Source organism: Anser cygnoides, chromosome 5 (genome assembly GCF_040182565.1).
Source record: "Anser cygnoides isolate HZ-2024a breed goose chromosome 5, Taihu_goose_T2T_genome, whole genome shotgun sequence".
In the NCBI taxonomy this organism is placed as follows: Eukaryota; Metazoa; Chordata; class Aves; order Anseriformes; family Anatidae; genus Anser; species Anser cygnoides.
The window spans coordinates 59,553,601-59,580,018 of record NC_089877.1 but is presented as its reverse complement, the minus strand read 5'-3'; the positions used below and the strand labels follow the sequence as shown (position 1 = coordinate 59,580,018).

General features: G+C 40.1%; 1 protein-coding gene across 8 annotated transcripts in view; it reads right to left on the bottom strand.

The window, feature by feature from the left end:
• The window catches only part of PPP2R5E (protein phosphatase 2 regulatory subunit B'epsilon), an 80,480-nt gene that overhangs the window by 27,584 nt on the left and 26,478 nt on the right, over positions 1–26,418 (bottom strand). For 6 of the 8 annotated variants that reach the window (XM_048080636.2, XM_013182988.3, XM_066998473.1 and 3 more), the window contains one exon: positions 5,812–6,008. In XM_048080636.2, the coding sequence (XP_047936593.2) occupies positions 5,812–6,008 (197 nt within the window). Of the gene's footprint in view, positions 1–5,811; positions 6,009–18,997; positions 19,019–24,777; positions 24,975–26,418 lie in introns of those variants that run through there. The other 2 variants (XM_048080641.2, XM_066998475.1) reach the window with 2 other exon arrangements.

Genomic DNA, 26,418 nt, shown 5'->3' with positions numbered 1-26,418 from the left:
AGATTTCTATCCAAGAACAACAACAACAAAAAAAAAGTATGATGAATATTTAGCAAGTAGGGTGTAACACTGTAGCGGGTTTACGTGGCACCGTTTTGGTAGCAGGGTGCTGCAGGGGTGGTCTCTGTGAGAAGAATGCAGAAGCTGCCCCATGTCAGATACAGGCCAGTTTCAGCGGGCTCCAGAAGGGACTTGATGTCCAGAGCTGAGCCAGTAAGCGATGCTGTTTGCACCTCTGAGAGAGCAGATTTCAGAAAGGGAAAAAAACCTGCTGCACCACAGCAGCTGGGAGAGCAAGGAGTGAGAACTTGCCCTGCAGCCCCCAAGGTCAGTGCAGCAGGAGGGCAAGGGGTGCTCCAGGCAGGCAGCAGCAGTTCCCCTGCAGCCTACAGAGAGGCCCCTGGTGGAGCAGGCTGTCCCCCTGCAGCCCACGGGTCCCACACGGAGCAGATCTCCACGCTGCAGCCCGTGGAGGAGCCCCCGGTGGAGCAGGTGGATGTGGCCTGGAGGAGGCTGCGGCCCATGGAGAGCCCCCGCAGGAGCAGGCCCCGGGCCGGAGCTGCAGCCCGTGGAGAGGAGCCCACGCAGGAGCAGGGGGTCTGGGGGGAGCTGCCGCCCGTGGGGGACCCGTGCTGGAGCAGTTTGCTCCTGGGGGATGGACCCCGTGGTACGGAACCGTGTGGGGGCAGTTCTTGAAGAGCTGCTGCCTGTGGGCAGCCCCCGCAGGCTCAGTTCGGGAAGGACGGCATCCCGTGGGAGGGACCCCATGGGGAGCAGGGGCAAGGAGGGACTGTGAAGGAGCGGTGGAGACAAAGCGTCAGGGACTGACCGCAGCCCCCATTGCCTGCTCCTCTGCGCCGCTTGGGGGAAGGAGGTAGAAGGTGGATGGGAGGAAGGTGTCCTTTAGTTTGTTTTTAGTTTCTCACTGCTCTAGCTTGTTAGTAATAGGCAATAAATTTCTTCAGTCTCCCTACCCTGAACCTGTTTTGCCCGTGACAATAATTGTTGAGCGATCTCCCTGTCCTTATCTTGACCCTTGAGTCTTCTCCATCATATTTTCTCCCCCTTTCACTTTGAGTAGGGGGGGTGAGAGAGCAGCTGTGGTGGAGCTCAGCTGCCCAGCTGAGCAAAAACACTTAGACATAAGCAAAATTAGAGAATATAAAGCAATTCATAATGCCATTCAGACAACAAATGGCCAAGAAAAAGAAAGTACTTCAACATGCCATCAAATTCATGGCTTAGTAAGATATTCTTCATATTTAATAGATCAGTCACAAAACACTCCAGAACAGAATCTGGTCTTACATCTGTTGAGAGGGTCCTGCAGGAAAAGGGATGGAATCCCTCTGGATTTATGTCCATGGAAAAGAATTAGAATCTAAGCTTTCAAAGGCAATTTGTGGTATTTATTTGGATATTCACTTAACCAAGTTTCTTTCTCTGTGTTGCAAGCCACAAGACATCTAATATTTGATTTTGGTTATAGAGATTGCAGTTTATTTTACTTGATTATTCTTTACAGAGAAGGGAGAGGACACTAGGAAACTAGAGATATTTCTGCACCTAAAAGAAAGGAGACCAAAGTAATACTCTGTTCTAAAAGGTACCTCTCAAAAATGTTTTATTAGCCAACTCTCTCAGGCTGGCAAGGATCCATGGATGTTGCATAAAGATCACAGTAAATGTTGGGTTGAGTTCCCCATTTCTGAAGAGGCAAGCAGGAGAGCTTACGTGTTGCTCACCAACAAGAAGATTCATCCAGATTTCTCAGTTTAACAGCTTGCTAATTTCCATGGTCTTTTGATTTTTGAAATGAAAAGAATCAGTTTCCTCAATGTATGTCTTAATCTCCAGAAAACACAAAAAGCTGTACTACATACACCCTGCAGGATACTGTAGATAATAACAAACATTTACTCCCATCAACTACCATGGCTTAATCTACCAGCAAAATCAGCATCATTAGTTTAAGCCTCCGCATTTTGCTCAGACAGGATCAAATTTTAGCCAAAGTGTCCAATTACTGGCTCATAAAGTCACATTACTGGCATTTCCTTCTTAGCAGAGTGTGTTTTAATTGGCAAGGGCCTTTTTTCTTAAGACTAGCCTAATTCTAGAGAACGTCATGTGCCCTTCCGAACAACGCATCCAAACTGCAGGGGATGTGCGCTGAGCAGCACCCTTCTGAATAAATCTGTCCAGCTTACGTCATTAACACCAATGCCAGCAGCTCTTCCCATCAAGCCATATTGATGACAGCGATGAAGCTGCTGCAAACTTGCTTTGGTGACCATTAGCAATTTTTTTTTTTTTTAAAACCCAATACAGCACTTCTATATATACCAAGCTGAAGTGAGTGGTTTATAGAAGCAGACACAAACACACGGATTAATAAAACAGCCAGGTGATTTCACACCAAGCTATAAACAATATTATATCATACACGGAACAGAAAATGTGATATTATGATAAGGAATCAAGGTTTTAATAGTATGAATGACCAACAGTAAAAATACCCAGGTGCTGTCATGCTAGCTACCTCAAATGACTGTTTTTCAAATCCTTATGTCATGACAGTACCACATTATAGAAGTAATTAAAAAATCTCAGTTTCTGATGAATTTGATAGGCAAACTTCCTCTATCCTAGTATCTGTAAAATTGAAATTTTGGGTCACAGAACACTAATATACATGAACCTAATAAAACTTTAAGAAAAGGCTCTTTCAGAGATATCAATTATTTTGACATTTTAAATAACTAAGGTAAGAAAGTACTTCTGCTATTAGTTCTTCTTTGTTAATGTGAGTAATTTTTAAAGTATCAGCTTCAGACTGCTGCACCTTTTCTTCTGCTCTTAAATGATGCCACAACTTGCAGAACAGCTGCTTGCTTTTCCCCTGAGTTTAGAATTCTTCTTTTCTATTCCAAATTTCAGTAGCCCAATTAATTCTTGCATTCGTATGTCACAAGCTAGGATCTGAGTGCTTAAAAAAAAAATCAGGAAGACATTCCAAAGGAAAAAAAAAGAACATTTGTACTCTGTTATGGTACGTTTTAAGACACTGGTCTTTCAACCACAACACTCCCATGACAACTGTGGCAGGCAGACAGTGCAGACACTGATCTGGTAAGGACGCAGATGCTGCTCTTTTCTTGGCTATTGTGACAGGTCAGAGCCTGTCAGTTTGACAAGTCATTTGTGAACCCAGCTGGAGACCTAGATGAAAATTCTCAAAAGCAGACAATAGTGGCAGTTGCACAGGTGAGCTCAAGATGTCAACTGCGTACAATTAAGTCTGTCTTGGCGTTACAGTATAAGCACCTTCTGCTTGAAACAAGAACATGCATTTATTGCATAGAAAAGTTAGACCAAACATCACACCACAGCACTTGCTGTCTCCAAATCAGACTAATGTTCTCTGCTCACCAGGTAACATATGCTAAAAATTTATTTTCTATAATATTAGGAGTCCTACCTTTCCCTCTGTGACCTGTATAACTGTACTCAGTTTGGTACTTTAGTATTGGAGAACTCTTGCTTTTTACAGGCAAGAGGAAGGAAAAAAATAGTACTTGTACCACATAGCCTACCTGTAAAATACAAAATACCTGCAGTCCAACTTGCCAGGGGCTGGACTTGATGATCTTTGTGGGTCCCCCCTTCCATCTCATGATGGTCTACGATTCTAACTTTCTCCAGAAATGATTTCAGAAAAAATATCTCCACTTCCCTAGTTAGGCATCTTCTTTATTTGAAAAAAATAAAATAAAATCTAGGCTTGGCCACTGACTAGCCAGCTGCAGGACTTGAGTGTATCTTCAGTCTTCCCATTCTTAAGTACCATGGCACTGAGGGTAAAACATGGCTTGAGTTCAGCACTAGAGCCCAAATATAGGAAGAGCAGGATGCAGTGAAAGAAACACAGGAATACAGGAGAAGATAGAACAGTTTTCCACCAAAAACGATGGACTGAAATTCCTGAATCTCCACTAGCAAATATCTGTGAAATCCACTGGAAAAAAAATCATGCTGTCTTCACTTCCAGTTGACTGCTCTATATCATAGTTAGAGACGACACTTAAGTAAATTATTTAAAACTGTGCTTTTCAAACTATTTAGGCAATGCCTCATTTCCTTAGGATAAAAACAGTTTTGTGAATCAACCTAAGTGACTGTAGAGACCATAGAACACACAAGCAAATGGGTCTCATTATGGGTTCATGTTCAGATTGCTTCACAGGTTATGATTTATTATTCAAATTGAACTTTATGAGCAGTTACAGCTCAAGTGTTTCTTACTTCTTGCTATGGTAAAAAAAACAGCTATAAACAAAGTCAAAAAGAAAATATAATCTTAAAAACAGAAACACTGAAATAAATACCAAATTCTTACAGAAAGCAAGGTTCGAGGTGTGTTCTATGTACCAGAAAAGCACATGATTTTACTGAAGTTATTTGTGCATCAGTGCCCTGTCTATACAAAAAGTATGATCTCATCGGTTCACCTGGAGGGATACCAGGAAGAATAAAGTAACATTTGCAAGCCATTTAGATGCTACAGTGCAGCACCAGCAGAAGACTTCAGCAATGGACTAGTAACTCTGTATTCAGACAGTATTTGAATGGTGCATTAGACCCCATGCTGAACAAATAACACAACTGACTGAAAAGCAGCTCCTACAGAAGAATGGTCCAGCACAGGAGGGAAAAAGGAAGAGCAGGAGAGATGGAGGAACAGTCTTTTCACGTAATTATGGACTTTGTGAAAATGCATACAGATTAAGAAGCCATATTAAGATTTTTCCACACATACTTTAACTTTTTTTTTTGTTGTTTTGTTTGCTTTTCAATTCACTGTTAAGTGCTGGATGATTCTGTCACAATTTTCAGCTACTTTTAAATATTACAGACAAGCAATACAGCATATAATTGCATGCCCGGAAAGAAGTAAGGAGCACATATTATGCAATATAAAATCTATTCGTGCCTCTCTTCTCACAGCACATACATAGCCAGTGGATTCCATGATCACCTGGTATCACCTTTTCATGAGGAAACCAACATCACCAAGTTTACATTGAACTAACTGTCCTTTCATTTAGATAGCAGGTTATAAGAGTTCCGTATGGTAGTACAGAATAAACATTTCAAAACATAGATTGATTTTGCCAATTATAATGAACGCTCTTCATAATATAGCATCTGATTCTGTTACCATTTTAGATTGAAAATACCATTATTTGACAATTTATGTATGTATAAGGTATGGCTTTATTGTTGAGTAATCTTGCTAACATCATCTACTACGACCACGTAATACACCCATAAAATTCTCACACCATTCCTATTACAACATTTCTACCATTTATTATTTAAAATTAATTACCCGTGCATACTTTAAGCTATCTCAGAGCTTCAGTACAAACTCAAATGCTTGGATAAAGTTCAAAGAAAGAAAAGAAAATTCTAAAATTATTCCATTATTTATACTGGGGAGGGAAGGGTATAGGGGAGAAAGACAGGCTCTGATATTATGTCTGCTGGGTCTTTCGATGAGGCAACAAGCCAGGTTTCCTTTCATACACTTCTTACACTATAATAACCATCATCTACTTGACTTTAATTAAGTATATATATAAAAATTAATAATTTTGTCTTTGGAGAATTATCCCCAAGTGATGTCTAGCAGAAAATACAAACCAAAGGCCTCATTTAATCCACCTACTCCAGGGTTCAATTTCGCCCACAACATGTAACTGGAACTGCAAGTGGATTTAAAGAGACCATGAGAAAGAAGAAACTCACCATTCTAACTACTTCAGGGTAAGTCTGCTCTGTCAAACAGCCTCTGCTTATTGTAATGTAGTCCACCAGTTCATTAAGAGTGGAGCGCTTGTATTCTTTCATTTTAAGGTCTGAAAGCGTGTCCATGAAGTCAAAAATGACACAGCACTGTTGAAGTTTCTTTAGGAACAGTTCAGGCTGCTCTGAAGATGGAACGTCTATGAAACAAGAAAGGAAATCTTTGTGAGTCTGGCATCTTTTTATATGAAACAGGATTTCTTTTTGAAGATTAATTTCAAAAAAAAGCAGCATTCATGCAGTTTTCATAAAACAGAGCTCAGATAAACAAATGCACCCACCCCTTGCAGGAACTGTGTTATTATTTTGCATTTGCAATCTTGAACAACATGTTGCAGTAGTAAGTTAATCAACCACTATTAAGAAAATAAGGTTCACAAAAAAAGTCCAGGCTTGAGTGGAAAATACAAATGCAACAGCATTCAGGACTTAATACAATACACCACTACTTTCACAGGAGGCTAACGTTCACCATTGTTAACTTCCACGCCAAAGAAAGATGAAAGAACTGTCAGATCAAATTTGATTAATAGCTACTTCCAAAAATTCTGCGTCACTTAGAACTGCATATGAATATACATGAATATAGAACTCTATATGAACATACAGTAAGACTAATTCTGCAGACAGTTTTTCAGACTCAATCATTACCCCCACGTTGACAGTTTCCATAGCAAAATCAACTGCAATTTCACTGCAACAGTGAGGCCTTTTTGCTGTATGACAAACACACAGTATGCATTAATAGGAAAAATATCACATGGAATATTAATATTTAATTGCCCAATAAAGTAAGCAGATTGTACTACAACTTTTTGTTTTCTTAATTCTCACCAGGTAAGAGACATAAAATACAGGGATAATCAACAAGGGATAATAAAGGGAACATCAACTTCTCTCTCAGTGGTTTGTTAGCTTACCAAGTTTATCACAAGTGCACAGAAAGCTCAGTTTATTCAGTGTTCATGCACATAAGAAGCTAACAAATGCAGAAGAGCTGCAGAAATTAAATATGCATTTTTATCCTGAAATATGCTGTCAAACAAGAGGGCACTTCACTTCCTTTGATCTACCTTGTTTTTATTTATTTTTAAGGCACAAATGGTTTGCCAGCAAGTGACCTTCTAAGCAATAACACAACAGGCAAATGAAAAATATTGTTGATTTCAAGTAGAAAAAAATTAAATTGTAAAGAACTGATGTTTATTTCTTAAAACTTGGACACGCTAGTATAAGAACCAACCTAGGATGGAACTTCTTATCCTTAAGACACAGAGCACATCATGTCAAGGAATACTTGCTAAACACTGGAAGTTGTTAGTAGCTTTACAGTTGTTTTAAACCACGAATCTGTCTAATTTAAAACCACGTACATAACAGTTACTAGTTTCAAATCATAAGATCTATGAAATACTAAAAGGTCATAATATATGTACTTCACATCAACTCCTGGCATTGCTTAATCACTGAAAAGAATAAATACAGATTGCAGTACAAATAAATATGCTAGATGCTTTTTGAACTGACAAGGTAAAGTACAATAATTTATTTAACCTTCCATAGACAGCAACGCAGTTGTGACAGGATTCAGCAGTTCTCAAACTGTGTCCCACAAAGAACAACCAAGATCTTGGCAGAGTTTAACTAACAAAACTAGGTAGCATGCACCTGTCAACTATTCATTAGGCTTGGGTAAGCTCAGCAACAACTCTGTCTAAAGAAAATTAAGGAGGAGAAAAATGGTATAGCTATGACACCACATTTCAGACCCTCCTCTTAATTGTTCGCCTCACACTCCCAAAGGTTTTATTTATCTGTGGAACAGAAGCAACGTGGCCCTGCAGAACTCCATCAAAAAGAGCTATGCAGGAAAAGAATCCCCCCAGATACTCTGGAAAACTGCAGGGAACAAAATCAGGGCACCCTCAAGTCTTTCCAATGGCAAGGAATCTCTCACAGTAGCCTGTCCTGAAACCTAAGGTAAGTCAAGGAAAGTCATTAGCCCTTACTCATTACAATATAGATCACTTCTGTTAGTGTCCTTTCTAAGGTAGAAGCCAGTTTGAAGTCTAAGAGATGACAGGCCTGAGGAACATACATATTTGCGAACTCATGTGTTACTGCTTTCTTCATTCCTTGCCCTCAAATGACACAGAAAAAGGAAAATGGACTTCAGAATTCACTGTTATTAGCAATCAATCAACAGTTCATCAATTAAATATTTTTCCCAAAAGACAGACTGTAAATACAACCTGAAAAAAGAGAGATAAAAAGTTCAATTGGTTACTTCTCAAGAGCGTTATGTTCAATTCTAATCTGCACTCTTCCTTACGCTAGTCCAGCACATAGCTTTACAACATGTAAATGCCATCAATAAAATCTATGATGTTACATAAACATAACGGGTTTTTGTTTGCATTGTTCTACATAGCTTGCATGCATTTACTTTGGCCAACAAGGACACTCTACTCTAGTCAGAGACAAACACAGGCTGAAATCAAATGAGAATCCATTAAGATTTTCAATTCAACCCGAGTTATAACCAGACTCGGGACTGAATTCATTTTATTGTAGTGTCAGTGTTAAATAAGAAAATTTTTAAAAAATTAAAGCATTAAAATAACTAATAAAAGCTTGCTTTCCTTTTTCAGCTAAGTATCTGGGGGTGTGAGAAAGAAACAAAAAATATAATAAAGTTCTTCTCAAGAAAAGCTACCATAGAATAATACTACATGAATTTCATGCCAGACCTACAGTGTAAGCAAGCCACACAAACTATATGGGCAAACTCTTAAGAGCAAAACAAAGACCAAGAAAAACCCCAAACCTGTTCTGATCAAAACTGCTTTTCTTTACGAAGCAATTTGCCATTCATACTGCAAAATAAAACTGCTAAGAAGTTTCATGTAATAATATTTATCATTGTTCTTGGGGATTCAGGGTGCTTTGGGAATAGGTAACACCTAATACCTAGATTTTTCTACCTGGGAATAGGAAAAGTCTGAGAGAAGACTTGTTGGGGGCCACATACGGGGCAGCGTAAATAAATAAAGTCAGTATTCCATGTTCCCAACCTTCCCTCCACAACCATGTCGTTAGTTGGTGTTTGGAGTCTTATTTGTTTGAGGGTGCGTTTTGTGATTTTTGGAGGTTCATTTGTTTGTGTGTTTGTTTGGTGTTTTCCTTAATCTTCTGGTGCCTCTTTTGCAGATGTACAACCTAACTGAAAGATCACTAAGAAAGGACATCCAAGACTACTACGTGGGGTACAGGGGGTTATCTAGCTCCACAGTGGAGCAGTGCAGCTCACTGCAGATGTTTCACAACTCGCTGATGTAAGAGAGCAAATCGTTTTGTTCTCAGCAGACAGTTACTCAGAGATTTCAATGAATTCTGCAACATTTTACTGTTGTACTAACAAGCAACAAAACATAAAACCTGAAATTTAGTAACCTTCTGTATTACCGTTGTAACCACTTCTGCTGAAAGAACAGAAAGTTGCGCAAGTGCAGTAATAAATCTGTATAAAAATCTCAAATATTTTTATAATACATAAAATAAAATCAAAATGACCACATTAAGTCTCATGTGTGATTTACGCCCAATGCTCAGGAGGGCATACATTTACTAAAAACTAAATTTGAAGACTGATAAGCTTCTGTCTGGATGACTGTGAGAACCCACCTCATTTTCAGAAAAAGGTCTCTCCCACCAGTTAATTTTCATGCTGAAAAGCTTGTCAGTTTTCTCCTTAGCCATTTAAACACAGAACAGAGCTTTTGAAATACACTGAGTACGCACAGATTCAGAGGAAATTGGCTCAGTGACAGCAGCTACTCCTAAATCTGAACAGTAACAATAAAGATAAAAATCTTCAAAAAAATTAAAAAAAAATCAAGTATTTTATAAAGTGATCAGAAAAATTGACCTAAAAGTACCACCAATTTTGCAGGCATGGACCAATAATTGTTACTACAACAACTGAAATACTAATTCTAAAATGGCCAAAGCAGTTTAGTTTCTCTTGAAAGCCTCTTTCCAAAACAATCCTAATCCAACCAGCCCATCCCTTCTCATCAATCATCTCTGCAGTCTCTGCCTTCCAGTTCCTTTACCAAATGAAGAAATAGAAAAATGAGAGCATACTTTCATTGCAACTTTCTAACATAAAGAAAAATGTTTATACTACAAGCATATTTTAATAAAGCTAATTTACAGGTAAGAGATTTTTGGATTATAGAAAAGTAAAGTTATGCAAATTAGCAAAACTGCATCCAGGGAACAGAGAGCTACGGTTCTGAACATACTCCTTGCAGTGACAGTGAAATATGAAGAAGAGAGAGATACTGAACACCTCGATCATCTCCCCATGATCCACTTCAGGCTGTAGTTTGCAGGGAAGGGTATAACGCTGGAAAGCAAAGAAGTGAAGACAATGGGGTGCCAAATTAATAAGCAAGCACTGCAACTGCAAGGGAAAGTTAGACAAAAGAGAGCAGACAGTTCAAATGAAAGAAGACACATGCTGCAGATTATATATAAAAAATTAAGTAAAACCATGATATGCCCACACATGCTATCAGAACATTATTAAAAGTAAAATCAACATGCTCTAAGAAAACTACCACTTCCAGTGTATTACTGTTGGCAATATATGCCCCCTAGTCACTATGAAGTTCCTATTGCTTAAGAAGCAAAATTCCTAGTTTTTATTCAACTAAAATCTGCAAAGTTGAATGTAAAAGTCTTCTGGTCTTCTTTGAAGAGTTCACTTCACAAGAAGGCCTAGTGAACTTCAGCTCTAAGCTCTGGCTAACTCAAGGTCCCGTCGTATGTACACCCAGTATATAATGAGCTACATTTCCATAAGCCACTTTTCACAGTAGAATTGGTCTTGAGATGCCAAGTAGTACAAATGTTTCCTCCAGCTTCTCACACATACTTCTTAAGGAAAGTAATCACTGTTCTGATTACATTCATTTCATTTTCATGACTGGCTGTCAATATTATGAATACTCTGTGAAGTCAGTAATCATTCATTTATAATAAGGACTTTTTTTTTTTTTAAGCCATTTCCCCAATCTCTACTTAATAATTATAACAGGCAAGGCAGCAGCTAGGCGTTGTGTTCAAAATGCACAAAGTCTAACCAGCACCAACATTATTCACACAGCAATAAACACAGTGGGACAAACTCAAGCTGACTTTCATGAGTGAACACGCACAAAAAGAAAAGCACAACACTAACATACTGTTTCCAGCACGTTCAAAATGCACAGCAGAAATGTAACAGAGGGTATACTCCATCACCTTGTTTCTTAATCGGTGTCCCTTCACATATTCAATCGTGAAATTGAGAATTATTCACCTGACCGCAGACATCTCCCTGATCAAACCGAGCATGTTCTTACCAGGCAGGAATCTCCCAGGTGCTTTCTCAGGGATCTTGGGTACTGTGAATCCCTCTAGTGCTTGCTGATACTTGCTGATCATTTACAGGGGTTTTCAGCAAACATCATTTACTGGGACAAGTCGTCTAAAAACAGCACAGATCTAGGATTTGATTTGAGTGCCGTGTGTGTAAGGAACAGCATAACAAGCAACAGGGGCTACTTCTTACAGATGTACTCTTTGCTATGTACGCTGCCTGAATCTTTTGACATAGATACACTTTTAAATGTATTAAACACAATTCAGCCTCTATTCATGCATGTAAAATACTACAAAATTCAACCCCTCAATAGAACGCATGGATGAAAGGGGACTGTTTTCTTCATCGCAGGACCCAGAATTAAAAACAAATTGACAACAAGAAGAATTTCAATAAAAAGGTATTTTTTTAAAACTAGATTTTTAGGATTTATGGAACTTCCAAACTTCTTGCCTACTTCCACACCAGGAGTGGTGCGTGCAACAATTCAAGCCTCTTCACATATGCCAGTACAGCTCAATCCAGAGCCACGGCAGTCCAGGTTTCAATGAAAAGATGCCTTTAGGCTATGCTTTGTCAGGGTATGACCAATACATGTTCCTCCCACTCCTGATTACGCCAGTGGTGCCTGTGCTGTGGACACCCTTCAGCTTGGAAGTGGACCAGGACCACGAGCTCACCTGTCAAGTTACTGATGAGGCATAGCAAAATACTATTGCATCCATGCATGTTGCAAGAGGACTGTATTAATGCAAATTAGCGCTAATGATGTGAGCAGAAAGCTTCCCAAGCGCACAAGGTTTTTAAGTTTGGGTACTCTTATTCGTCACTACCCTAACATGATGAAACCCTTATGAAACAAAGTGATACCAAACATCTCAGAGAGTAATAAGCCACTGAGGAAACATAGTGGACAGAAATCAGAACTCCAGCACCTCATGGAACAAGAGGTTATCAGGGTATTTGGGTACATCAGCTGCTGTTCTAGGTCCCACGAAAATACAGTGACTCACAAGACATTCGGCAGCATACAGCAACACTGACACCAGTACTAATAATCACTGCGTTTCTCCATAACCAAACAGCAACAGCTTCTTCCTTAAACCAGACAACTTTTTTCAACCTCCCCTCGTTAGTTCTTCAAGGAATGGGAAGTTTGGACGAGCAAAGTAATGCAAGACTGGCATAGTTTACCTAATCTACCTAAAACTACATTTAAACCAAAACCAAAAACAATCCAGGTCAAAGGCCAGGATGGCAGAGAAGGTACAGAAAAGAATTCAAATAACAAGAATTTTAGAGGAAAAACGGATAGAAAAAGAGCGAGTGGATAAATGTACCAAAAAATTTTGGAAAAGATGGAAGAATGACAAAACAACTTAAGAGTATTATGAGAAGGGGAGAGTGGGAAACCAAAGAAGCAGAGTAAGAGCATAAACGTATTAAAAGACCAAGAGAGAAACAGAATGAGGTAAGGCATGAGCGAGACACTTGGAAAAGACGGAGGAAAAAGTTGTGTGGGGAGTAGGTAACGCAATTAACAGAGCAGAATACTTGAGCTCCTATATTTTCTTTCTTAAAGTGTTTAAGCAAAACACAGTGAATGATTTAGTGGTTAGGGTCTGGATTTGATTAAGCAACTACGTATCTCTAGGTTCCTAACACTCTGAGACAATTTTAATAATCCCATTACAATATTTACATTGAGTTCACCTCAATGTCAAATAACACTTATTTTTTTAGTCCTAAGGTGATCACAGTTTTTGTGGACTGCTTTCTGCCTCCCCCCATGTTTTGTTAATATTTCAATACCAGCGATTTTTATGTGTGTGTATTTATTTTTAACAGAGGTGAAAAAGGCTGGCAGAAATACAGATGTTATTTCAATTTCCTAAATTGAATACGTGGCAAAAAATCTCCAAATAAGACAAAAATACTTTGCTGAAACACCAAGAATTATTGCGGCCAATTTTCCTGAGCTGAGTCAAGTTTCTTTTATACTGGCTCAGAAAGTTCATGCTAGTTGTGTTAAGCAGATTATTACCAAATTGCGCTTTCAAAGTACAAGCCAACCTTCATTCAGAAGAGGCAAAGTCACTAGGTCTGCTCAACTCTTACCGGAAGGAACTGCTGTCCACGACTGTCCTGCTGGTTACGTGGGGATACCAAACTGAGGTATTAAAAAAAAATGATCAGGACACATTTGCCACACACTTTCTGCCTAACGTTCCACCATGAGATGAGAAAGATATAACTGGTTCTTTTCAAAGTCTTCTCCAAGGGCAAGGAAAAAAATAGTAGACAGGTTTTAAACATTTTTGAACACGCACAAAAAAAAAAAAAAACACTGTTCATCTTCTGTTTTCTAAGTTTATGTAAAAACGAGCACATTGCTTACTGGATTTTATTTTTTTCTTTTTAGGCACCAGCCTGGTAATTTATCCAAGTATAGAAAAAACAAACAACAACAACAACCCGCCAACCCAGCTGTATGCTGGAAGAAAACAGTAAAATCTGGTACAAACAGCTCACACTTCGGGAGCTCCCGGAGCTGCATTAGAACATCCTTCAACTAGGAATTAAAATATTCACAAAACCCCAGAATGTCTTTTTTTTTTTTCCACGTTATACTCCATTACAAACACAAGGCTCTACATGAAAGATCTCGAGACTCCACCATACGAAGTATCACTCCTTACACCTTCACCCAATTCCAGCTGCGCGTGCCTGCACTTCCGAACCCTCCACTGGTTCCTTCAGCTGCTACCAGAGGAGCTGCACACCTCGATTCAACTCAGGCTTTTCTGTACACATTTAAATTGCAAAAGCTACAGGTAAAGCAGGTACAAAATAAGCTGAACTTTACTACAAAATGCCTTCTATTTGCTCAGCTCCTCTACGCTAAACCGCCTAACAAGCACCTGAGACAGGAACACAGTGTAAACAAACATCTCATTTTCCAAATGATTTCTCAAGTTACAGATGCAGAGCAAAGTTGCCCCAGTAGCTCAGTGTTCCTCTGGGTCAGCCTGCTCCTGCTGTCTTCCTTTCCTTTAAAACCCCTTTGAGCTGTTTTCAGTGTGTATTTTTAACTGCCTAAGCTCATCTCTAGGACCACTGCCACCCTCTCCCCATTCCTCGAGACTTTAGGAGAGCACTGCTATTCCAAGTGTCAATCCAGATGCAAGTCTTGGCTCATTATTTCCACTTTGCCAGACCAGGATTGTGTCTGTCTAAAATTAACACAGTACTAGGTAGGAGTGAGTGATGGCGCTGCAGCTTCTACTTTGTCATTTCTTTTGTCTGTATTTTACATTAGTGACAAATATCAGAAAAATGGCAGGACAAGCTTTTTGTAACGAATGCCTCATGGTTTTCACATTCCTTGGATAGCAAAAAAAAATAAAAATAAAAAAATAAGACAAATGAACAAGAAACAGAAGAATGTTTGTAAGTTCCAGGCTATTGACAAACACCTGTGCAGAAAGAAAAAAGATGGCTCACTGACCTAAGACACAAGAATCCTTAAGAAGATTACTGTCTTCTTTTGATAAGATTCTTATCAGATCACTTTTTTCTTTTCTAGATGACACGAGAAGCTGTTGCTCTGTAATGATCGCTATATGTAAGAACACAAACAAGTCGCAGCAATCTTAATGGCTACCTTCCACTCTGCGGTCACAAGGCAGCTCAGGATTTGCATTGGAACTTACTTGTTTGGTACATTAAGTGCACAATGAAATCATGACAGAACTACATCGCTGTACGTGCCTCCTTTAAGAGGGCAGTAATTATACCTGGCTTCATAAGTGCTCTGAAACTACTCTGCATTCACACAAAAACACGTAACACTCCTTTTCCTCGAACCACGGAGTTTCTCTATGAAATTTCTTCAGAAACACAGAGATGCTTTGAAAGCACCACCGCCACACGCAGACACACACACTGAACCAGGAGCACCGGAAAGCCAAAACGTAACTCTCAACCCAGATGTGCTCAGAACAAGGGCCTGGACTGCTGCTCTGCTTAATACCAACCCAATAAATCATACCAGAAGTCACAGTACTTCATTCTCCAGTCAAAGAAGTAATTAAGTGAAAGCTATTCTACATATTCAACCCACTGTTGAAGAGATCAGGCTTGTTTTTAAAAATGTTTACATTTATTTACTTGAATAATACACATACACATAAAAGAAAAAGTTACATAACCCTATTTATACATTTAGAAGAGTTTAACTGAACCCTGAAAGCACAACTTCCATTCTCTTCTCATTTGGCAGCATAAATTTCCTCAAGAACGTGCTCTACTCAACAGTAATTTAGCACAGCACCCTCTCAGCATTTTCCAGTAACGCGCTACGCAAGCTGACTCGTCCACCTCGTGTCGGCCTTCTCATGCTCTCCGCCGAGGGAGCAACGTGTGTAACGGAGCGAGTGTTTTCATGGAACCGCACACGTTTGTGTAAGAAAGAGACCAGACGTAACAAAGTCACGATGGACGGTGCGGAAGCAAGCTGAGAGTTCATTCCGAAGGAAGCCCAGAAAGCTCTCCTCCTCACACAAGTTCCCTCTTTCTTGGAGAGGCTCCAGCACAAGGAAAGAACAAAATTACCAGGTTTGGCCTTCATCAGTCAGTCTTTTAAATACCGCCTCTACCCACTGAGAGGCTCTGAGATGCGAATCAGCACCTCCAGCTGCACTCAGCGTTACACCAACGCCACGCGGGGCTGCAGGGCAGCTCGTCCCTCAGGAAGGCAGCCACAGAAGTCACCGCTCTTCCCGTTAGATCCCAAAAACCTGAGGGCACATGCTGATCCCCTCGCTAGCTGAGAAGCTAGAAAGTAGAACTCAAAGACGCTACACGTGGTCTTTGCCAAGAGACGAGGTTACCATATCAGTTCCTCCTTGAAGATATTTCCCCCACATAAGGCACCCCAGCAGTTAGGATCAACCAGCTACCCCTCAGATAGTGCCATCTGTATGGCTCAGATTGTTTTTCAATGTCTTATGACAGTAACTCAAATTAGCCAAGCTGTTAAGATACAGGAATGTCCCTTCTCATACTGCCAAGCCTCGTAGATCTATCTAACTGACTAACTAAATAAATCTACTCCATTGTATTTTGCTTTTGTAATTCCCGTAGAGCCCTCCCACATGCACCAGGGCACAGAAATATATCCCCATTCCAGGTTTTTTCCTCCAGCAACCTCTTCATCTTCAGATTATTCAGGATCTGGAACAGTTCAATAGAGAAAGAATGACAAGTATTACTCCCCAATAACCTGCCACATTAGTCCATGTTGTGCTGGATATTTTATGACATTTTTATTATCATTACCTATTTCTGGGTAAAAACACCAGCTCTCTCTTCAAAACTAGTGTATTTTCCATCACAGAACAGCAAATCTCAAGTTACCAGTTTTAAAACCACATCTGAGATGCTCATTTACTAGTAATTAGCATTTACATTTTCAGTTCAATGCTCTGTTAGACCTAAATGGGGTATTTTTGCTAAAACTTGGAAACCTGACTGAAGTAGAACATTAGGACACTTCTCTATCTTTTAAACAGTAGCTTTTTCTCCCCTGCTTGAATACTAAATAGGGTAGACCCTTTACCACCCTAACACGAAGTTCTAGAGAGCAACAACCTAATTTCTGAATATTTGTATTTGTCTAAAGCACAATCCTTATCACAGCTCTGCATTACCACAATGTCCATGGAAGTTTTTTCTGTATCATCTTTACCTCTGACCTCTTCTGAAAATGCTAGATAAAAAAAAAAAAAAAAAAAACAGTTTTCTTTTGGTAGAATATATTACCTGCACCCATGTATATCAGTCATGGTATTTTTTGTCCTTCAGAAACGTCATCTGTTACTGCACAGACAAATATTGCTGATGATCAATGGACCTTTGCACCTGAAGCGTATTCCACTGGAGATTATTTAGCACCTCTGCATTACGACCATCAGTCTACAAAGGTATGTTATCTGTAAAGTATTTATAGTGGGTCAAACAGTTTTATATATAGTTCTTAAGATTCATAAACAAGCTCAAGAAAAATGGAAACTACATAGACAAGGATACGTCAGGCAACCAATAAAACTGAAGGTATGACTCTGCTGCACATCAAGAGTCACTCCACAAAACTTTATTAGTTTAGCCCATTACAAATGCTAACCAGACATAACTGTTTAGGCATTAAATATACTTAATTAAAATCTCTCCTCTGTGGTTACCAAACATTACAACACTTCATTGGCAACTGCTACCCTCTCTCTACCTCTTCCCAAACTACTCACTAGTTAACGTGCTTCTATGTTGAAGACGATAAGCTGGAAATTAGATTATCAACAATATTTATCCACAGTCATAATGTGGTTGCAAACTTCATCTTCAGCAGGCATCTTGTTCAAACTGAACTCAATGGGAGTGTTACATCAGTTCATCAGAACGGCAATTACACCTTTGCTCTAATTGGCAGAAAGCTCAATGCTTAGTAATCAAGAAAAGGAAGAGCAATCTCATCAGTCATGTCTTCCACTAAAAACTAATGGTGAAAAACTCAACAGGAGAAGCGTGTATTTTGCAGCTTTAAATGTACTTAGGTAAGTCTAAACGGACCTCTTCGTAAGTGAGGTTATCTAAATATGCTACTGAGGAATTAGCATAACTTTTTAAAGGCATTTTACAGAGTCTTTGCAAGTAAAGAGCACTGATCAAGAAAGAAATGTATAGTACAGCAAGCATGCTTTGTATCTGACCATATGAATAAAGAAATCATACATTCTCTAGTTTGCACAAAGGTTTTAGGATTAGCAGCTCCATTACTAGGCCGCTAGAAAGAACTCTCAACTTTCACACATCATTTGCCTGTTTTTTAAAACGTACTTTTAGCTGGATTTTACAAAATAGGACTTCAGGTGCATCTTTTCTTGCCTTCTTTACTTGTCATGAAATATCAAATTCGCTGATACATTATTAAATGACAAGTAGAGCATGCCATTTACAATGAAAACAAGCATTTTAAATAATTGCCTCCACTGGACTGAAGTTTATCAAGTGAAGGCAGACAGCGTTCTGCATTCTCTTTATGTTACATTTAGGCTCTATCAGTGAGCACATGCAGATGGCCCTTTCCCAGTCCAGCAGCAAACATGCAGTCAAAACAGGTCAGCGAAGAACAAAAGAGTTTTAAACTACACTGATCCAGCAGCTTCCGTATCCTACGGGAACGACACAGAAGGACCAGTGAAACTGCTGCAGTCGTAGGATGAATTTATAACTGTAAGGGCTGGAAAGCAAAATACAGTCTCGTAACATCAAGCTCACCTCCCTGTATCTGGCAGGTTACTCAATTATTTGGTCTCAGAGTGTCAGGCAACAACTAATCACCTTCAAGCAAACCTACTGAAGCAGCACTTCTGCGTGCATTACTCCTCCCTCTGACAGAAGCGTCCAAGTATCAATCCTTAATATAAGACCTAGAAATCTAGAGAGCTTTACACCCACTCCTCTGGTTTTTGACATTTAGAGGATGTTACAGCTTGCTTCACATTAGTATCAATGCTAGCATTATCCCTCTTATCAGGAGGGAGTGAAGAGCCCAGCTCAGCACTCCTCCTGCAGCTGAGGCCCCTCGGTTTGGGGAGCTGATCCCGTGTTACTTCCTGCCATTTCTGTGGCTGCTCCTACCTTTGCCCGTTCGTGGAGTTTTTCAAAATCATGCCTGCAATACTCCTTTCTGAAGCTCGCCTCTTTGTCTCGCTTCTCACAGTCTGCAGCTAAAGACCTTCTCCCAAACAGCCCCCAGCTTCTCCAAATGCCATCTATTTTTACCTAGGTGCTGCCGTCTCATTCCGGATGCTGTTAATTGGCCCCTTAGTCACAACTGGAAAAGTAACCTCGGCAAGTAACTCTTTCTCAGCTGCTGCACTGAGGAATACGTATGCCTCATACTTGCATGTATTCAAACGAGGAAACTTCCAGTAAATTTGTTCCCATGCAAGAGGAAGCCCAGAGTTTAATACAAATTAACCAAGTTTTAGCCTGTAAGATTCTACAGCAACTTCACTCAGACACTTTTTAAAGTAATGACATTATTGCATGAGAATTTTATATACTTAACGTTGTAAATCCTGTAAGGAAGCACCATGGAAAACGAGAGATAGCTGTAATATTTATCAACTGTTTTCTACTTATTCGCCTTTTTTTTTTCCCACTTATTACCTAGATAAATATGTAAACACGCAAAGATCTCCTCAAACAAAATGACAGAAAACCTATGCAAGGTTAGATTTGTAAAAAGTGAAATAAAGAACGAAAATACACATAGGAGCACCCAAGTCTCAAACAGGTGTATTTCCACACAGACCTTTCTTATATACATGGTATAGAACAGCAGGCCTCACAGACACCAACCACACAACTTAGGGAGTCCTCTGTGCTTCTTAATCATCTTGCTAATGGAAAGTTAAAGAACCTCGGAGTTTCCTCTCAAGAATTCTGCTTCTGTGTAGCTACCAACCAAGATGGCACAAAGAGAAAAACAAATCATAAGACAGACTAGTTAGGCAGCTTTTACTAGGAAAACAGTGGGAAAAGTAAATAGCTAAATGATCTAAATTCATCCTAAATTACTTTAGTCATTATGATAGTTTATTATTCCACTAGAAAGGCAAATTCAAATGCTGACTATTTAAAAGCCATTACTTCAGAAATATAGAACATAAATGAGAAAATTAGCATTTTATTAAGAGAACTTGACTCATTTTTACTAATGAAGACCGCAATCATTTAATAATAGTTTAATGAATCCCTTCTCAAAATTCTGAGGTTACCACAAACAAACACATCACGTGTTCTCGATAACACGAACACAACTATCAGATGTCCTGAACATCAGTTGTAAAAACTAAAAGCAGAGCTTTTCAACAGATTAGTAATCCTGGATTCAGTTAAATACTGGCAGGATTAATGCTCTTCCCAAGGACGAAAGAAAGATCCTGTTCCACCCCATAAAGACTGCACAGGCTGCCAAGAGCAAGGGAAGGGGCCTTCAGCTGTGGATCATTAAGAAACAGTCATTAAAAAAATGGGATGTTTTGGAGAACACAGCATCCGGCAAAACCGTGGAGTACTTTTTCCATGTGGACCCAAGAGAACTTGAAATCATTTGTTCTGCAAATGAGAAGCCGCATGTTTCTGCGATGGTTTGTTTTGCTGCGTCTCTGAGAAAGCAGCTTCTTCTGCTTGAACTGAAGGCAAAAAAGATGTGCTTTGAATTTGGTACTGCCAAAAAGGACTAACTGGTACAGCAGACTGCAATCCTTCCCTTGGAAGCCACCAACATTGTTAACCCTGCACATCCTACCTCCCACTTCCATATGAGATTTAAAAAACAAACAAAAAAGTGTTCTATATGGTTGTGTACAGCCTTGGTACAGACAGAGGCCACAGGTAATAAGGCAATGAAAAACTCCAACTAATTGTATTATAGAAAAGATCCGTTGCCTTTTTTCTTTTTTAGTTGGCTTCAAATGTACGGGGCCTCAAAGACAACAAGTCCTGGCTTCCCATGACAGCACCTGAGGAGCACTCACTGTCTGAGGAGCACAAGGCGTGAGCTGAGGGACAGCGAGCCCCTGTCAGACCAGCAGAGCCCACCAGGCAACCTGGGCCCAAGTACCCAGCTCAAGAGTGCCCCTTCTTGCTCTTTCTCCAGCTCCCAAACCTCATGCCTGCTGATCCAAAATTCTGGAAAAACGTTGGGGGCTACTATTTGTGGAAATAGCTGGGATGGGACAGGACATGGCTATTCCCAGTTCTGTACTCACATTCTTCATGGGATGTACGGGCACAACCAAAGCACTTTTTGCACAGACCGAGGCCTGACAGCTGTTTGTTGTTTTAGAGCAGGCTCCTCTTCCCTAAGCTCCAAGGCAAGCGTCGCAGGCAGGTGAGGCAGTCTCAGAGCTACGATGATCTGTGACCAGCCGGAGATTCTGGGGTTCACTGGTGGCACTCAGCTCCAGCCTGTCCAAGTCCCCTGGCTGGGCTGAGCCCTGCAGACGACACTGCCAACTTCACATGGCACGCATCCACCCAGCTCCCCTCCTGGCTTGGACCCGCAGGTCCCCAGTGCTCGTGAAGCTTTTCTGACGTTTCAGGGTCATTTCCCGCACTCAGCAGGATGAGCTCTCCTGAGTTGTATGTCCTGAATTGGACAAGAAGCCCCCAGTTTGTCCTCTCTTCCTGCACAAGGCCCTCCCTGGAGAACGGCTGGACACACAGGTTTCCTCATTCTACTGTGAGGCAGAGATAAGGATAGAGCAAGGCAGGAGAACTGCAGAACGGCTGCTTGTGCAACGAGGAGAAAAATGGCAGGTTCTTCTGCTTTGGGTGCTACTCTTCCCTCCACGAGATAATCCTTCCTCCAGGCAGCAGCACCACCTTAGGGCACTCATGGTGCAAGTATTTATTTACCCACGGCCCTCCCTTCAGTATCTCAGGTCACCCGAAAAAAAATCCTTTAGAATTATATCAGCTTGTAGACAGGTGCAAGCTCACGCATCAGTATTTCTGACCAAAGCACTTTTAAGGCAAAAAATCGTATTATAAAATACGGTACTCCACCCTTGTCAGGAATAAAATTTTATCGCTTCTCCACATCCTCACTAGCACCAAGTAGCAGCATGCTAAGTACTACTTGAATTTTTATTTTTACTTCTCAACATTAAGAAGCCCTCCAAGCTAAAGAAGTTGAGGAGAAAGCGGTTTAAGATATTAGAGCAAGTTCAGATACGGGAAACAGCGCGCCTGCAGCAGCATTTCCTCCTCTCTCCCGCAGAATAAATGAGCTCAAGCAGAGCTCTCCCTCCTCCCCTGCGCCCAGTTTCCGGTATTAGGCAGCTCTAATACCTCTGCTGGGCTCTGCACCAGCTATAACCCCGGTCTTTTTATACAACAGGTCTTTCCAGTTCCTCCTTGCTTCCTGGTTCTGCGAGTGAGCAACATCTTCTGCTCGGTTTTACCCCTTCAGTGACCATCCTACCGTTTCTTGTGACTACCCAATGTGCTGCCATTAACCCTTTGCAAAAGGTAAAGGGCAGGTGTGAGATAACCACCACAGGTCATCTGATGTTTCTCGACTTCCTGAACCTTAAAAAAACAAACAAGAATTATTTTCTCCTTAAAATATGCAACTAAATCTCTGCCATTTGTGAGAATTTTAGAACTATTTGAGAACGATAAGAAATAATAAAACAAAAACTGATGATGAAAACAAGTGTCCAAATTGTGATAACTTAAACTGATAACATTTTCTGAACGTCCAAGGGGTAGAATACGCAGGCTAGAAGGAAGCTTACAAAAATTCCTGCCAGACTGGTATTTTAAAATTAAGCTTCTTGCACTATGGGTTCTTTATTATCCATAATGAACAATGCCAGTGTCCTTTCTTAAGCCAAACAGAAACAGTATTTTTTTTTTTCCTATGGAAATATTTAGAACACATGACTGGTAAGAAATCTTCTGGATTTCTAAATTTCACGTAAAAGCTTGGAAAACTGGAATCCTACCTTGTCTTTAAGTCAATTTTGCCTTCATTCTGCACATAATTCTTTACCTCCGACTGGAGGAGAATCAACTGAAGCCCTGGGGTGCTCAGTGACAACTTTAAAAGTAGTCTTAATTTCAGCAAAAAAAAGATTTTCAAGAAATAAAATCTATGCAGTCTCTTTTGAATTAAAAAACAATTACAGTCCCTCTTAACATCCTTGAGCACAGAGATCAGCCACATAACACACTGGCCGGAGTAACACAGACATTGACACACATCTCCCTTTACTTCTTTACTTGCCTGTCTTACAAATTTTTAACCCTATTCAGCAATCCTTATTTGGGAAAAGTGCTAATATAATCAAATTATATTTGTTCCTGAGTAACACAAGATCTGGTCCTAATTCTGAAATTTAGGAAGAACTGTTACAACATGGAGACTGATCCCACTCTCCGTCTGAGGCCAGAGGAATCCGGAATATAGGACCAGGTGCTAAGTTGATCTAACTTCCACTCACTTTCTCATAAAGATCATCCCACATCTGTAAATACAAGTAAATTTATCACTTAGAAAAAACAAGGATCAGCTTTCCTCCGAGTCCACTGCTTTGCTACACCGTTCATAAACAGAGTATTTTTTAAATGATACCTGTCAATAAAAGTCTGATAAAGAAAAACATAGCAAGTTATAAAGCAAATCAAAAAGGCCTCCTACTCCAAACTTAGGAGAGCCTACGCCATAAACAACATAGAAAGAACAAGCAGTAAAAAGAAAAACTCGTCCTTTTATTATGCCTCATTTCACAGTGAGCACTCACTCACAACAACGTCTCAGGAAATCCATTTTGAAGTAGATAAGCAACCATAGCAGTAATTACAAATGTCTTATCTTTCCATTCCTCTTCAGCTTGAAGAGCCTTACCTTCACGCCATCCCCAGGTGGAATACTGCTCCTTTCCATTAACGCAGCACCGCCAACAACATCCCTCCTCTTCACTCGAGTGTTAGCTGGAGTTTAAAAGTCCAACACTAGGCTATGGTCTAATTCACTAGTCTAACTACTGAATTATATTCATAACTGGATGGTGATTAACACCAAACAACCCCAGGCTCAAACAAACAGCACAGCAAATCACTCTTTTCAAACAACCAGTCGTCGAGGTCAAAACATCCATGCTTTTAAGTCACATTGCAATCAACTTCCTCCCCACCCATTCTATTATTTGTTATTCATGCATCCACAAGAGCATGGAAACCACTTCACAAAAAATCAGGGCTATCTTGGAAGAACCTACAGCGCTTAAAGAGGAAATGCCATTTAAAAACCAACAGAAGGAAAAGGGATTTTGAATAAATAAAACTTATTTCCCATTTGGTTTTTAGATGCTTCCTTTCATACTGTCATCATTTCATCTGTTACAGGCCACCCCCCAAGTGCACCCACCCTCAGTATCAAGCCAAGGATTTGGTTTCTACACACACACAAAAAAAAAACTTGACGTCCAGACCAAGACAGCAAGGCTCTGAATCACAAGCAATTCACGAGGTTCAGTGCTAGCATCTAGGAAAATGTTAGTTTTAGGTTTTAAAATTGAAGCTGTTAACACAAAATTAAGGAAAACACACACACAAAACACCTTTTTTTTTTTTCCCTATTTTATGTGCTCTCAAACTCATGCTATAGCCCCCCTTTATGTTTCAAATATATGTTGATTTCCAGGAAATTGTTTGCTTATAAATCAAATGTTTTTAGTAAGAGGCTAGCAATGTCCTTCAAATACTACTTTTGAAAGCAGCAACAGCAGAGCAGTCCTTAAGGCTCTCACAGCGCAAAGTTTTGCGTGGCAGAAGTTTAAAGCAACACTGCTGACACATGCTTCCGAGCCTGCCGGAGCTCTCGGTTTCTGCTTACCCACCCCGGATCTTTAAAGCAGTCGTGACGCAAGAGAGGTGGCCATGGTCCTGCCGAGAAGGCTGCTCCCGGAAGGCTGCTCCCGGCACGCTGCCTGTTTGCTGTCCCCAACTTCACTCGGGTTTTAGCAGGTAAACAGAGGCTAGTCAGTCCTTTCATTATCTGCATAATCCCAGCCCATGTGATTGCTGCACTGTCACACCAGTGCCCGAGTGAGCTTTCGGTCCTGAATTATGTCCACACACAACACAAACGGGGGAGTGCCAAACAAGATGATTAAGCAGCCAAATATGACAAGGCATGAGTTATATTATTAGTATTCCTATCTATCATTAGCCGCAGAAATGAGGGTTTTGTACAGCCAATAGCAACTATGCATAAATAAAGCTCCTACACTCTGACACGCTTTCAAAATAAGAGCAACTATTTATTTTGAGTAATTCTGTTCTTCGGCTGCTTTGACACCGAACTGTATTTCAGCATTTCACAAATTACTTCCTTTTTCACGCTCTACCTTGAAACAACTCGGGAGAAAACTCTTCTTTTAAAAAAGCAGCCTTAAATTACAATCCTTTATTTTCAGAGAACAAGAGCGTAATAATTTTTCAACAAGGTGTGCTAAGCGGCTTTCATTTTGGCAATTCACTGCTTGTATTGAAGTACATACTGAACCTCCACAAACTTTGGGTTCTTCAGCACAGAGTGTTTTATTTCCTGAACATCACAAAATGACTAAAGCAAAAAAGCAAGTTTTAAGAAGTTTGTATAAGAACAGCCACAAATTTATTTATTTTTTTAATCTCCTCAGCAGCATCTCTGAGGTTTCACACTCAGTTCGGTAAGGGCAGCCATTCCCTCTCACCTTTAGCGATCTGCTTGATTCATTTTAAGAGAGCTGCTTGGAAACGAGAAGGCAAATGCCAAGAACAGCAAAAATTAGTGCAAGGACTTGTAACACACTGCAATAAATTATTACTCATTACACCATGGAATTAGTGGTCAAACATGATACTGAAAGGTACTGACAATACGTCCTCACAGATGAACTTTTGGGCTCTGTGCAATATCAATTCCCAGTTCTGGTAGAAATTGTTTGATATTCCCTAAGATTTTGAGCCAAAGAAGGGAATAACAAGTTGAAAATCAGCACGTCAATGCATGTGGTAGCGGTGTTCTCAATAGGAGACAGGAGAGAGGGCACATGTAAAGTTAGTTGTACTCCAGGCAGACAGAAGGAAGCGAGAAAACAGAAGAGCTTAGGTGGGATCACAGTTTCAAATTATTTTAAAACTACAGCAACACTCCTATTGAACATGGCGAGGCTTGCTAGAACATGCTTAATGAGAATAAATGCATCTGATGAAACAAAATGAATTATGGTTTTCAGTAAAAACACTAACACAGCATGCTACTCCTAAGGATTCTGCATAATGAAATAATGATTTAAAACAATGAATTAAAAACCAAGATAATTAAAAGTTTTATTGCTAAAAAAAATAGCTGATTGAGTGCGAAGTCCCTTCCTTCTCCAAGTGAGCCAATGCAGCGACAGCACTCCGTTCTGGATTATATCTGCATTTCACTAGGCTGCATCATTACTTCTAACCAAGACTTCTGAAAAGTATTGGTGACAGTCCGATGTTTG